This window comes from Phalaenopsis equestris, unplaced genomic scaffold, assembly GCF_001263595.1.
Source record: "Phalaenopsis equestris unplaced genomic scaffold, ASM126359v1 Scaffold001152, whole genome shotgun sequence".
NCBI lineage: Eukaryota > Viridiplantae > Streptophyta > Magnoliopsida > Asparagales > Orchidaceae > Phalaenopsis > Phalaenopsis equestris.
The window spans coordinates 2,936-19,106 of record NW_018165591.1 but is presented as its reverse complement, the minus strand read 5'-3'; the positions used below and the strand labels follow the sequence as shown (position 1 = coordinate 19,106).

The 16,171-nt window shown below is 34.8% G+C and overlaps 1 protein-coding gene across 1 annotated transcript in view; it reads right to left on the bottom strand.

Annotated features, from left to right (window-relative positions):
* LOC110033370 (DEAD-box ATP-dependent RNA helicase 32) overlaps positions 1-16,155 on the bottom strand; it is a gene marked incomplete at its 5' end in the record, with an annotated part of 20,968 nt that extends 4,813 nt beyond the window's left edge. Inside the window, 5 exon segments of the mRNA XM_020737325.1 lie at positions 85-246; positions 575-763; positions 1,121-1,444; positions 1,833-2,108; positions 15,829-16,155. Coding sequence (XP_020592984.1) covers positions 85-246; positions 575-763; positions 1,121-1,444; positions 1,833-2,108; positions 15,829-16,155 — 1,278 coding nt within the window.
* Between the last annotated feature and the right edge of the window lie 16 nt (positions 16,156-16,171).

Genomic DNA, 16,171 nt, shown 5'->3' with positions numbered 1-16,171 from the left:
CTCAGCTGTATCACCATCGCTTTGGACAACGGACACAAGATATCTAAATGCCACTAAAAATATTAATGTGGGAAAAAATGTTACCTTTCTCAGCTGTATCGGTATTTTCGGCTCGGCGGACTGTAATTTTGTCAGCATTTCCCTTTCCGAAGGTGAGAGAAACAGTACCGAATTCCCTCCGGAAGCAAAACGTGCAGTTCGGCCAACTCTGTGAATGTAAGCTGCAACATCTTCAGGGCAATCAACCTACATTGGGAGAACAAACAGTGGAGTATTCCTCTACAGAAATATGCTATAAAAATATTAGGAAAAGTAAGATTTACATGCATTCCACTCATTTCTATGTATTTACAAATCTAACACTTAAACTTCAATTTTTACACAGGCCATTTTACATATGTATGAAAAGGTGTGTTTCGCTTTTTAAAAGTACAAATAATGGTATTTTTTATGTAATATGAAATATTTTGGTGGTATAAATGTAAAGAAAAAATAAAGTTTAGGTGTTAAATATGTAAATATATAGGAATTCGGTGGTATGTATATAAATGCCGCATTGGAAACCGCCTGTCACCTGAATCACCCAATCTACTGCAGGAAAGTCCAGTCCTCTAGATGCCACATCAGTTGAAAATAGCACTGAAGTGGTCTCACAAAAATCCAAATATATTGCCATCCTTGTGTTCTGCTTCATATTCCCATGCAGACATTTTAAAGGAATACCAGGGCGAAGTTTCTTGAATGCCTCATAGACAAATTTGACCTACTAAAAGTGAAGCAATTCCAAACATCAGTAAGGATATTGAGGAGAGAAAAAGGCAATAAATAATGTAAAAGCAATAGATTAAAAGAAAGGGAAATTTACATAAATAGCACACAGTTCTTATGTATTTACATATTTACATAGATAACACTTTGGTGCTTTAAACCTATGCATCAAAAAGGTGTATTTCACTTTTTAAAAATGTTAGAAGTGCTATTATTGATGTGATATTAAATATTTTAGCTTTGTGTGTAAATATGAAAGTTTAAACATAAAAATTGAGTGCTACATATGTAAATGCCCCAAATTTGTATCAATTCGGGACGGATAAACTCCAGTAATTTTAGAAAAAATTACCTGTTTGCAGGTCGAAAGGAACACAATCATCTTAGAACGAAGATGTGATTTAATGAAACTCCATAACACATTTAACTTTTGATCAAGAGGAACCTCCATTGCTACCTGTTTCAAGCGTTCGGGTGTCGCTGTTATCGATTCCGAATGCACACTAATGTACTCTGGATCTTTCAAACTAAGCCTTGCGAGATCTTTAACGGACTTGGTTTGAGTGGCAGAGAAAAGTAAGGTTTGTCTCCTTTTAGGGAGCTGAGAGATTATTGCATCTAATTCTCCTTTGAACTTCTTATCAAGCATCCTATCAGCTTCATCCAGAACGAGAACCTGTATACTGACCAGGAAATGAAATATTGGGTAAATATCTTATGTTCCAAATACAAGATATAGATATGGATAACTTGCATACATAAGCACCCTCGCCCCCTCAACCTCCCCACAACCCCCCCTGCACTCCACACAATTCTATGTATTCACAAATTTAACACCCAAAGTTTGATATTTACACTTCTGACAACTTGGAGTCATAAACCTATGCATGAAAAGGTGTATTTTTTTATTAAAAATATAGTGATGATGGTATTTTTATGTGATGTTGAGGATATGAGGGGTGTGCATGTAAATATGTATTTCGGTATAAAATATGTAAATATATAAGAATTGTGTGATATGTAATTCCCCACACATATATATAAAAAATGATTGATTTAGTGACCTGAAGATGTGAACAGTCAAAGTTGAGTGTCTCATTCATGTGTTGAAGGAGACGACCAGGTGTGCATATCAAGATGTTAAGAGCATTAACGCGATCCTTTTCGGCATCAACATCTTTACGCCCACCAATTAAAAGGCCTGCACTAAGAGTATGATTCTTTCCAATTATTTTCAATTCTTCAAAAAGTTGCCCTGCTAATTCCTTTGTTGGGGATATTATAATGCTTCCAACACCATCCTCAGGACACCATCTTGCTCTATATAATTTTTCCACAACCTGAAGAATAAATCATTTTTTTGCCTATTTAAGGGACAAATTTAAGAAAAAAAGTGAACTATATCATTTAAAACATTTGCAAAAAAACTATGAAACTGCAAAGTGCTAAAAAAATATAAATGACAGATTTTTAATTCAAGTTTTAAAAAAACACATTGCAAGTAAGATGATGTGAAATAGCTGTCAATATAGTTCTCATAACTCTGCATTTCCAAGGGAATGTGATGGGTGCATTGAACTCCTTCAATGTGCAGGCAAGGAACCGGAGGGATATTTATTCAGAAAACAGTAAGTGTGTTAAATTATAACCAAACATTATGAGTATTGGTGCAAATGCCAAAGTTTATTCTAATAAAAAATACATAACATATGTGTTAGGCAATTGGATATCAAATTTGAGCATTGATTTTAATTTTAATGATTTTACTTGCTTGAGACTATTTGGTTGGTGGAATTTATGGTGTGGTGTAAATGAAATTCAGGGGTTTTCAAAATTTTGATGTTCAAAACTGATGTGTTCCAAATTTGCCAAATGTTGGCAATTTCAAATGCACGGTAAATTGTAGCCATTATAGCAACTGGAACCACTAGCCCCCCATTGATAGCACCACCCATCGTGGTGGTGGTAGCAATTTAATTTTCATTTTTCTTCAAACAAAATACAAAAATATAAACTTCTACATTTATTTTACACCAATCCAAATAACTCCAAAATATTCCAAGCACATTACTTTAATTACCCTACATCTTTCTATATTGCATTCTTTTTACAGCAAAACAAATAGCCCCTTAGTTTTTTTTTTTCCATTTTAGTTCATTGAAAACATGCATATGGTAAGTTGATACAGAGAATGTATTGTATAGTATTTCTAATTTGTTTACGCACAAAATCGATGGTTTTGTGTGTTGATTTGGACTTAGCCTGGTTCAATTCAAATTTGATTCACTATTAGTTATCAAGTTTGAAGGTTGGACATTTGTGATTATTTTATTATCAGTTGAAGACTAGGATCGTTCAATTCGTTATCTACGGTTTCTTGAGTTCATTGTTTGCAACTTTCATACTAATGAGTTTGTTTGGAAGATTTAATTCATGACTATCAGTCATGGCCTGCACTTGTAGAGAATCATTGATTCAACTTTTGTAGCAGCCGTGCATTACAAATACTTTCTGAAACAGGAAGTCACTCACAACTTATCTTACTATAGCATTGCTCGTAATCATAGAATGTACCAATGAATGAGAGAAGAGATGAAAAAGGTACAGCACAAAAAAGTGATTTATAGTAATTTGGCTACTTGCATTTTGTCCACCTAGCAAGGTGGATTTTCCACTATTCATGACGTGTAGAGTTCGAGGGGTCTGTAGGATAGAAGAAATTGAAGAATCATCCAGACTGAATAGGTTTTCATGGGAGGAGATTTCTAGCCTCTCTGAATACTTCCCACTAGATTTTTCCACCCTGTGGGTATTTCTTTTCTCAAGTTCAAAATATTCTAGCGCTACAAAAGCTCTCCAGGCTCCCCTCTCTCTTCTCCTGGCCTTCTAGTGTTACCTCCTCCTCTCTACCTTGCTTTTTATGACTCCTTTGTTTACAATCCCAAATGGAATTTATAAGCACTAAACAAGCATAACTTGGTGTTGGCAAGGACAAGTCTCACAAAAAAAAGACATAATTTACATGAAAGATATAAATTAAGCAAGAGATAACTCCAAAGGGAAGAGTCCTCAATGTCTAGCGTTAAATAGTAAAAGCACACTGGACCTTTAACAAAGTCATAATTGTGTCTCAAAAATAGTCAAATCCAAAATTAGTCCTTGTCTGAGTTGATCATTTGAAACAGCCTAAGTAGGGCAGCCAGGAACTACTACGGGTTGAGAGAAGTATACAGATCTCATAAGAGGAGTGTTGTGTAATAAAAAAAACGTTCAGCAAAAAGGAAGAGCTCATGACAGCTCAAGTAAACTTAAGTAAACATTCAGAACTTCTTTAGTCATTTGACACATACTGAAGAAAAGAATCAATTGTCAAATTTCACTTTGTTTTGGAAGCTTTGTAAAGTTTCCAAAAAGAATTAAAATTGTTCATTCTATTTTTGTTATAAAAATTGATTTGTCAGAGAAAATAATGTGAAAGAAAACGTCAAAAATAAGAAGTTTTGTTATAAACATTGATTTAGATATAAAAACTTGGAGAATGTGAAAAAATATAAGTTTGTCAGTAAGGAATCTTAAGAATAATTTATGATTCTAAAAATTTTACTTTTAGTGATATTTATAATAGATTAGATACTAAAGAAGGTGAATGAGATATGTATAAACTAGCTAGGAAACGAGATAAGAAAAGCAAATATTTAGTTTAAGTATAGTGCATTAAGGATGAAAATTAAAAAGTGCATTTCTTAGATGAGGATATTCAACGTATGTGTGTGGGATATTTTGATAAACTTTTCAATGAAGATTGTGAAAATATGATCGATTTTATTGATCTTAATATCGTAAATAATAACATTTTTTTTTTATTTTCATCATCGCATTAGTAAAATCGAAGTTGATGCAGCTTTAAAGAAAATGATGTATGTGTTGGATCTATGGTATTCCAATAGAAATATGAAAATGTACAGGAGATATGAAAATTTTTTAGCTCATTAAACTTTTAAATATTATTTTAAAAGCTAAAAAATGTCTGATGAGTGGAGAAAAAATACATTTGTTTCTATGTTTAAGAATAAAGTTACGACGAGATACAAAAATTTCTCAAAATCCTGGCAAGTCTACTATGAAAGTTATAAATTTATTAAGAGGTTTGATGGAAAAATACAAAGATAGTAAGGAGGATCAACATATGATTTTTGTTCATTTGGTAAAAAGCTTATGAAAAAGATTCTAAGAGAACTCGCTTGGTGAATTCTATAAAGAAATGGGTTGATATTGCTTATATTCAAGACATTAAAGATATGTATACTAGAGTTATTACTTATGTTCAAACATGAGGATTGAGAAAGTATTATTCGATTTCAGTTGGATTACATCAGGGATTAGCATTAAGCATGTATCTTTTTGCTTTAGTTATGGATGTTCTTACTGGAAATATACAGAAAGACAAACCTTGGTGTATCTTTTTCGTTGATCAATATCCTTCTTGTGGATAAAATAGGAGAGAGTTCCAAAAAAAAACTTGAATTATGGAGGTCAACTTTAAAGACTAAAGGCTCTTGTTTGCGTAGATCTAACATTGAATACATGGAATATAATTTTAGAAGTAGATGTAGTGTTTGGTTTATAACAATGGGCGATAAAGTCATCATTAAAATGAGTGAACATTTTCGATATCTCAGGTCTATTGTTCGAAGCGATGAATATATAAATGGGGATGTTATTAGTAGAATTTAAGTTGGATGGTTGAAGTGGAGGAATGCATGAGGCATATTGTGTGATAGAAAAATACTACTTAAACTTCAATGAAAATTTTATAAGATGGTGGTAAGACAAACTTGGAATGCTTTATGGCGTTGAATGTTAGCCTATAAAAGAGAAGTATAAAATTAAGTTAAGCGTTGATAAGATGAGAATGGTCAGATGGATGAGTGGCTTTACACTTCAGCATTGTATGGGTAAGTTTCTCCATTCATAAAAGTTCCTTCAAAAGCAACTTCGAAAAATACTATGGTATAAAGTTATTGTTGTTGAAGCCATTACTGTTTGAATACAAAACCTTATGCATGTATTTCAAGATTAAAAATTATTCATTGACCTTTGGTTGCACTATTAATTGTAACTTTTTTCATATAAATGACTAAAATATCCCTAATAATTTTAAATTGCATATTTAACCTTCAAATTCCTAGAGCCTCAATTGTGATCTCAGAACCATCTGATTCAAAAGATGAGCTTCCTCTGAGATGAAAAGGCTTGCGATGAAACCAAGGAATTCTAACAAGTCGAGGCCCTAGAAAAGAAAAACCAATCGTCGTGACAGAAGCAAGGAAGAGTAGAGGGCTTCTAGGAACACCTAAGGTTTCAAAAAACGAGAACTTGCGGTAGATACAGTAGCTTGAGAGCCTTGACCCGGATGAATTGGCCGAAAATGGGAGGTCGATTAAAAGGAAAAATGAGAATTACGGAAGAGGAGGCGAAACAGGGGAATCGAAGCGAGAATACATGTGATCACTCTTTTCGAGGATATTTTGGACTTTTCGATTTACAAAATAGCGGAATGGAGGTCCAAAAGCGACTCTGAATTCACAATTTGAAAACAACAATAAATGACATTTCGGGTAAATCGTTCTTAGAGAAGTTGACTGGCCAAACAGACGCTCTCCATTCTCTCAGTTTTCTCTGTGACAAAAAGAAGGCTAGACACCCTAAACATAAGGTCTTAGAGGCAAAATGTGAAACGAATGTATCCGTTAAAAGATTGGAGTAGCTCCAGTGGCAGACAAGATTAGAGAGTCGCTCTTGATGATTTGGTCACATTACACACCGACCATCTAATGACCCAATTAAAAGAGTAGAAGATTTAGATTTGATTTATGTTTAATAAAGGTAGAGGTAGACATAAAAAGATTTGGGAAGGTTTCTTGTTTTTATTGTTATTGTTGTAGTAGTTATTGTATATTTGTATTTGAGGTTTGAATACAAGTTATAGCCATAGGCAATCTCAACCAATAATGATGAGTGAAAGAAGAGAGCTTCTAATCTAAGAAAACATATGTGGATTGAATTATGATCGAAGGGATGATAGATGAGAACTTAGCAATCGTGTAGAAAACCTTGAAAGACTAGGATATCTTGAGGTCACATGGATATAGTACAATCTTGAGTGAGCCAAATATCATATCAAGAAGGGTTAACATGGGTTCAAGCAAAATGACCATGTGAGCATGTTCGAGCATCTTCATGAGAAATTTTCTATCAGTATGAAGAAATGTTTAAGAATTGTACTATCAATCTTCAATAAATAGGCATTAATATAAATAATCAAATTTATGAGTAAAATTGGGAAATGACTAAACAATTTTAAACGGATAAATTATTATTTAGAGTGATGATGCTAAGTTGAGCTAATTAACATCCATTTACAATTTCTAAAAGTATAAAACAACATAAACTAAAGAGAAGATTTTTTAAAACCCGTACAAGAATTGTTTTTAATTCCATAAACACATTAGAAAAGGTTTCTAAAAGAATAGTTTCAATCTATCAATAGTTATTTACTTTTGGATTTAAAACACCCAAAAAACTCAAAAGTTCTATCTGAAATATTACCATTCAGAAGTTCAGGCCAAAACACATAAGTTCTACAATCTCCACTATCCCAAAACACATAAGTTCTACAATCTCCACTATCCTAAGGGTGTGTTTGAGGCAGCTTATATGCAGCAACGTGGTGGGAAAATGCTAAATTTGTTATTTGGTTCTCGCAGTACGGCAACTTATATGGGTAATTTTATTATAACGTGGTAGCGGGCTTGACCATGCGGCCTACTTTTTATCACGAGCCATTACACAATATTGCCCCTCCTCGCCATTTCGCATCTGTGCCCTAACGATTCGTTCTCCTATCTCTCTGACCCGCTTCCCATTCTTCTCTCTCGCATCTCTGCCCTAGCGGTTCCTCCTCTTCTCTCGTGGTGGGAGAACATCCTAGGATCGGCATTTTTCTAATTGGTTCCTCTTGTTCTCCGTTGTCCTTCAGTATCTTCTAACCTCTCTCTTTGCCCTTTGCAGTTTGTGGGCCCTTATGCTCTTTGCTCTTTGCCCTTTGTGGTTTGTGGTTGTCATTTATAGCTTGCTCTATGAGGTTTTTGGCTTTGCTCTATGGAGAAATGGATTCTATGAATGTTCTATTGCAATTCTTGTTTTCTTTGAAATTTGTGGTTTGCGGCTATTGTGTGTGGTCTAGTTTTTTGCGGTTTGTGACTTTGCTCTATGGAGAAATTGAGAATCTAGGAAGAGGAAAACGTTAGATTGCATATCCCTTTTATTGTGAAATTTGGAAGTTTATAGGTCTTTGCGGTTTTGTCTCTTTGCTCTTTGAGATTTTCGGTTCAATGAAAATTTGGGCCTTCTGTTTACAGTTTGTGGCTTTGCTCTATGGAGAAAATGAACTTATGGAGGGGAAAAAATCATGTTGCATATCCTTCTTCTGTGAAATTTGAAATTTTTAAGGTCAATGTGGTTCTAGCTCTTTGATCTTTAGTAGGAGGGGGGGTGGGATGGACCGGTGACCACAGGGTTAGATGATGAGGGATGGTGGCAAGCAGGGAGTTGTGAAATTCATAGTTTGCGGCCACTATGTATGATGGGTTGCTATTGTTGCTTGTTAATCGATTTTTCAAATGGCTAGTGTGTTGGTTGTGATGTTGAGGTGGTGTTGGTGTGTTGGTGATAGTGGTGGTGTGGTGGTGGTATGTGTGAGGGTAGTGGTGGTGTGGTGGAGATATGTGTGAGACTAGTGGTGATTTGGTGGTGGTGTGATGGTGTGATGGTGTGATGGTGTGATGGTGGTGGTGATGGGTGGTGGTGGTGGTGGTGGTGGTGGTGGTGGTGTGTTGGTTGTAATTATGCGGTTGCGTTTTAATGAGAATTGTGGTGGTGGTGGTTTTGTTGGTGGTGGGGCAGTGCTAGTGATGGTGTTGTTGATGGTGAAGTGGTAGTGGTGTGTTTGTGGTAGTGTATTGTTTGTAATGATGGGTGGTATTTTGAAGGATTTCTGAAATTCTTTTCTGTTACCTTTCCAGTTGTGGGTTTATGAATGGTACTTTTTTATTTTCATGAGATAAAGTTTTTTTTGCTGCCACAAATTTATGTTGTTTAATTCTTTTCATGCTAATAGACATGATGGGTAACACAAAAGAAACCGACTCGTCTTTCATATGGGATAAAGAGATTAAGCTAATATTTTATGATTTGTCTTAAAAAGGTGGAATTGGGAAATGATCCAATCACCTATTTTGACAAGGAATGATGGGAGAATATTATAAAAAAATCAAAAAAGCACGTGAACCGCATATGATATAATGCAATAGAAAAACAAATTGGATCAGTTTAAAAAATGGAAAATATGAAAAGATTTGAAGCGAGGATCCACGGAGTTGGGTAGAGATCTGATAAAATGAACCATCGATGCTTCGAAAGAATGGTGGATCGAGGGATTGAACGTGAAGATTTATGAAACTTTCAGTCCTTCGCCTTTTTTTGTCAATTTCAATTACATCAACATATCTATAGTTACTGATGACAGACTTGGTACTGCTACTGTGAACAACAGTGTTCTCTGCTTAATTCGCGACAGGAGCATAGTTATGGGAGACAATTTTACAAGTGTCAAAGGAATAAATCAGAGAACTATGAATTCTTCAGGTGGACATATCACTTAGAGGAATCTACCTCTGATAGTGATTAGGCGTGGAGAGTTTCATTGGAACAGAGATTATCTTGTGAAATTAGTTGTCTGCATTTTAAATTCGACATTATGATAAAATTAATTGTTATTTTAATAAATTTATTTTTAATTTTGATTGTTTTGTTACTCACTGTTTAGTGATGTATTAGCTTTTATTATATAATATTTGAAATGTATATTTATTTTATGTATGAAATGTTTAATCAGGATTGATTATGTTATAATGAACACATTAGTATTGGGGGCAAAAGGTCTTGTAATAATAAACAGCTGCAGCACAGCTGTGGCTGCAGCACAGCTGTGGCACAACTGCACAAAACAACTTGTAATAATAAACAGCTGCAGCACAGCTGTGGCACAACTGCACAAAACACACAACTGCACAAAATAAACACTGTAGCTTCCCCGCAGCAACTTCTGTGTAGCAGCTTCTGTATAACAGCTTACTGGCATAGCTGCTGCACAACAGTTTTTTCTGCAGCCACCCTAAACGTAACCTAAATCTAAAATCATCATGCAAAAGTGAAATCATGACTTTGACATTGCTTTGAACTTTTCATCTTTGCAGCACCTCAGATCCCTCATCATAGTTTTAAACACTTGTAAAATCCCTTCTGAACACAGAGAATGTTCTCTATTGTAGATAAATACCTGCGCATTGGGTACGTCTCACTTCACTGTAAAAGCTCTTATTTCTCTAATCCAATTTCAACTGTGGCAAAAGCTTCCATGGATTCTCATACTGCATGCACCTCACTTTGTCCAGGTCCAATCCAACACAATCAAAAGCTCACGTAACAATCTACTTCTATGAGTTCCATACTTGGGAAGAGGAGCAAAAATTGAGAAGGAATAACAAGAATAATTCTTGCCAAGTTTAGAAATTTCACTGCTTTTTAGCAACTCCTACCTTCAAAATAACAACTTTCCCGACAGGATAGTTCAAAATCCAAGCGATATCAGATTTTTCATCATTTTTATTGCCACGAGTAAGTAATATCATACTTAGAGAAACTATTTGTAACCTCAAAATCTATTTCCATGCCGCCAAACTGATCATAAACATTACAAACACAAGAATGAATTTTAAAAAGATCAAAATTTTCCTCCAATCCCTGAGCTGAAACCTATCAAGTCAGACTGAATTGTGGCATAACAAAACTGCTTGAAGTTAAATGCTTCTGTATTGGTACAAATGGCGATGTGTTAACAAAAATCCGATCTTTCCTCCAAAATATGCATCTCATAACAATTTCTTACGATTTGAAAAGAAGCATAATCTTAATTCAGCTTCGAAGGGCAAATTAACACTGGTGTAAGAGGACCACAAGGCTCTTGAAGTTGTAGCTCTGGAGCAATTCAAAAGATGAGTCTTCTGAAAGTTGTGTGCAAGGATAGTGACAATGATAAGGGGTTTGTTCCCAGCTGTTATGAGTAAGCCATGCACAGGTAAAGTGTAAGCCAATTGGTCCATTCCCCAGAGTTGGCTCTACGTATATCTCTAGGCTTTACAAAGATCAAAATGATCCCAAAAGCAAATACCCTCGATGGTCTAGAAAAATGATTTCATGGTGAGCACAGGCTTCTTATGATGCAAGTGGTGCTTCAGTGGAAATCAATAAACGAAGTTAAGGAAGGCGAAAAATGGCTGCTCAAGCATTGGCGATCACTCATCTTCAAGTTCGCAAGCCAAGTTATCCATGAAGGTAATCCTAATAAAACCGCATAAATGTAGATCATCGAATGCATGCTTCTTTTGAACAAATTAGAGTTTAGCTTTCCATAGAAGATTCATGGATGTAAAAAACAATTTATGTCCCCCTATCCAACTAGCAGATAGCAAGTGGAGAAGAAAGGTGGCCATTTGGGTCCAAGAAAGGCTCAGCCTACTACAAGATTGCTTGTAAACAATATGCATGCCCATAGACAGAAACGAAAGAATTAAAATGATTCAAGTAAAGGATCTAAAGCCATTTGATGACTAAGCGCATATGTTCATCGTAACAATAAGAAAAGATTTTTCACTATTCATCAGACATTTACATATATAGTACAAGATGTCGGAGAATAGAAGAAGAAGAAAGAATACTCTAGACTAGGCAGGTTTACAAGAGAGATCCACTTGGGGGCCTTTCAGGACAGTTCCCGTGAGGACCTTTCTAACTTACCAGTGGATGTCCTTCCTAGTTCAAAATATTATTCCTCTAATTTGACTCTCCAACCTCTCCAACCCTTTAGTTTTTATAGACCTTTGATTTATTCTTCTTTCTCTCTCAAGTTAACTTTATCTTCTTCTTTTTTTTAATTTTTTTTATTTTTACTCCCGGAGTGGTTATAAGGCTAGAGGAGCCATATTTGTTACTCGTGACAAGGATAGAACAAGTCTTAGGCGGTGAAAGCAGAAGTCCACGAGGCAGATATGGAGTGGGTTAGAGATTGTGCGCAGTGATGGCGATGACTTCAAAGGGTGGATATTGTTTGAACTGTCATTGGCGTAGTAATTGTGCCTTATAAATGATTGAATCCAAAAAGAGTCCTCATCAAAACTCAAGGATCATCAAAGAGGAACTACATTAAACAACCGGGAATGATTTTAAGTTAAGAGAAGTATTCGACTCCAAGAAAAGAAGTGTTTTATAATAAAACAAGAGTTCTTGGTGGCTTAGATAGAGATTTGACTACCCTTTTTGTGATCTGATACATCTATCAAGAATAATGATACCATATCTAGTTATAAATGTGAATTGCAGATCCTTTCAGCATAGCATTTGTTTTTTCAGGATAATAGATTTTATTTTTGTAGCAAGCATGATTTGTGGATCCTTCCAACATGATCCATAAATGGTACCCTAGCTGTTTGCCACTCCCATATTTTATCTGTGTGGTCCTTCAATCTTTTATGCTATTGTTGTTTTCTAATGAGTTTAGAGTATATTTACTACATAATTCATAGGTAGCATTGGTCACATGAAGATTGCTAGAAATTGTACTTTGGGGAAATATATTATTATAAATAATGGATTTCTAAAGCAAGTAGCAATAGTTTACCAACAATAATTTTATGAAAATTATGTCCTTTGTTTGCTTGAGTGATGGTTGAATTGGTTCTTTCTAGCATGGTGAGTGACTACCAAATTTTTTAGAAAGTCGTCTCATGGTACTAACATAGGACCTAACTTTTCAATTTAGGTGAATTTTGTTGCGCCTGTTGAAGAGGGACCAGCTGTTACACCGATCCATAAGAGACCGGCCCAGTCAAGCCGCCTGGCTGCCTGGGAAGATTCCAGACCCAAAGTGGGGCCTGTCAAGCCAATAATTATGTACGTGAGCAAAGGAATTGAGTGATTTGGGAGGAAGTTTGAATGTATTTGGGGGGGAGGTTTGAAGGTGTTTTGGGAGTGTTTTATTAGGGCTAGTCACCTAAGGTTTGGTGCGTGGCTTGTTTTCCAGCAATTTTCTCTTTTGTTTTTTTGCTCCTAGCGGTGTCCAAGGTTTTTAGAGATCCGATTGACTTCTCAAATTATAGATCACCATTGTATCTTATTTGTTTGCTTGGATATTAATAAAATTAGACCGAATATGAGTTTTCACACTTTTCTCCCAATTTCTTTGTTGTTTTGACGCTGGAGTTTATCAAATTCTTTCATTATTTATTAGTTTGTTTTATAAATTTGTTGCAATTTGTTTGTTGCTTTGCTTGTGTAATTGAATGTCAAATTTTTTGCAGTTTTTTTATTATTACGGGGCAAGTTTTGATTGAAACATGATATTTTATAATCTTAAACTTCTACAAAATAACTTGCATAGATTTTGCTTGTCTCGAGTTTTATGAAATTAATTGGAAGTCTATAAACTGCAAATCTTGAGCTTGCATGCTTGAATCCCTACAATATATCATTTAGTTGTATTACTAAATTCTAGGCCCAAAGATATCCAACATCAAGTGAACACAATAAAATATAAAACAAAATTCATCTAACTAGATGTTCATCCCATGAAATACTTCAAAGTCACCAATATTTTGATAGCTTGGCAAGGATATATAATGCACATGGATTATCATTAGAAGTTTATGACTAATTGCCAAAAAAAGAGAAGGTATAAGGCAAGGAATTTAATATAACATAACATAGCGTCAAAGCACCATGACACGGGAGACAAAAAACATAATCTCGATAAAAATCTATTTTTAATATTTTGAGGATAAAAAAATATTAAAACAATTAAAATAGGACTATAAAAATTAATAAACATGAAAATAAAAAATAATGTTAATTTATCATAATGGAAGCATAAGATATATATGGTGCAATTTAAGATAGTTCAAAACCATATTTCATACAAACTCCAATTTCCAATCATAGAAAAAATAAAACAAAGCAAATTAAAGCATAGTCAAACAACCAAACCAATTAATTATTCACTCCTTAAACCATTCACTTTCAATGTATCCTCCAATTAAGGCATTCAGAAAGGATATAAATAAGAATTAAGGAATTGTAAATTTAGTTTTAGGAACAAACTTCAATAATATATGTCATCGTTCATTAGTATTGCACCAAGCAGCCAACAAAAGGCAAATAGATCCATGGATGATTGGCTTGTCGATCGACAATCAATGGAGAGAAAAACAAATGGGTGACAACTTCAACAAAGAGGAGCCCATAAATGATGGTGTCAATTATCATTGAAGAGGAAAACCCATTAATGATAGGTTCAATTACGGATGAAATGAAGACCCATTAATGTTAACTAAGAAAAGCAATAGAGAGAGTTGTGTAGAGAATCAACAAAGAAGATGGCTTAAATTTTGTGTTAAGGAATAAAAAGTACATAGGGATAAAAGGGAGATGATTGGGTCCTTTTAATTTATTATTCTGTGTGTAAAGCAAGCATAATCAGGAAACCAAATAGCTAGGATAAGTTATAATAAAGTTTGGGTTTATTTATTTGATCTTAACCCTGATAAGCTTAATTTGTTTAGCCACAAGTCTAGGTGTTTCTCTTTCTTTTAAAAGAAAAGGACAAAACATGATTACTAGCATCACACTCAAGCCTCTACAAAAAAGTATAATTTACCAAATCTCAATTATCGTTGTAATGTATTCAAGTGAATTAAAGAGTTTATCCATTTATATTGAGGAAATTTAATCTGACATTCATCATCACTCATTGCTCAAAAATAATTCAACTATAAATTATTACCAAATTATTATCCACTCTTTCAAGAGTCAAATTAACTTCCTTACTAACCCTCCTAAAATAAATTTATTGCTTCCTTAAAAAAACAAGATCCTTTTAATTCAATCAAATTTCAACCACATCCTTCATGATAAATTCCAAATCCATAGCCCCAGCAAAAGATTTCTCATCCCTTTTTTTAATAATGGAATGCCATCACTTAAGCAACATCAACACTCATGCTTCATGAATAATGCACATGAAGCTTGTTAATAATTAATATATAGTTCAGCAAAGGTGTTATGTTGGTGCCTAGCCTAAGAGCAATTTTTTCTTTGTATGTCTAAGAGCGATTTAGTCTTTCACTATTATTATTATTGTGGGGTATAAATAAGTTTATTATATTAAGGTTAGGTTTAGGCATGAGATTTTTGCTGTGAGTCTTCGGTTTATGGTTTGGGAGAATTCCTACCTTTCGAATTGTAGGAATTGGGAGAGATTGCCTACTTCTCGAATTGTAGGCGCTTATCTTTTGTATTCTAGTGAGCTATTAGTGTTGCATTGCTTTGATTTGGTGTTAGGGAAACAAAATTAGATTTGTCCTAATCTATGCAGAAAAGCGTGTTAATTTTAAATCGTAACAAAAGCCTTCCATAATTATAATAAAAATTGAAAGGTGTTTCCACTGTCTTTGTCAAAAATATATTAAAGATTAAAAGATGCACGAGTAATGTAATTGGTAGAGCATCCAGCTCTCGCCAAAAGATTGTAACTTGATCTTAAATTCCACAACTTTGTCTCAATTCGTTCAAGCTTCCATGCTATAGAAAACAAATTTTAAAGTGGAATTATACATATGCCATAATTCTAATATAGAAAACTTATGTCTAATTCCATGCCATAGAAAACAAATTTTAAAGTGGAATTATAAAAGTAGCATATGCCATAATTCTAATATAGAAAACTTATGTCTATTATACAAACTACAGAATTCAATAACATTTTCAATTTTTACAAAACATTCTTTATCCATGATCATTGTCAGTTTTGCTTTTGTTCGATTTGGTTTCATTCTCTTACAAAGTCTCTAAAAATACATAATAAGAAATACGAATAACAACAGGAATTACCGGAATAATAAAAGCTAGGGTTTTTCCAGACCCGGTCTTAGCAGCGCCGAGGATATCCCGTCCACAAAGTGAATGAGGCAGTGAGGCCCGTTGGATCTCACTCATCTCCATGTACTTCGGCGCAAGTCCTTCCTTGGTCTTCCGAGAGATGGGGAGTTGCCGAAAGAGCTTGCACCCTGCGTATGGGGTGAAAACGCCGTCCGCCATCCTTCCAACAGGCGCCGTCGGCAGCGGCGGCGGGATTGCAAGCGGATTGGTCCCGGGGTCGGGCTTCCGTGCGTCGATCCATTGCTCGAGGAGTTTGATCTCCTGCGACTCTGAGAGGCGCTGGCGCCGGCGGCAT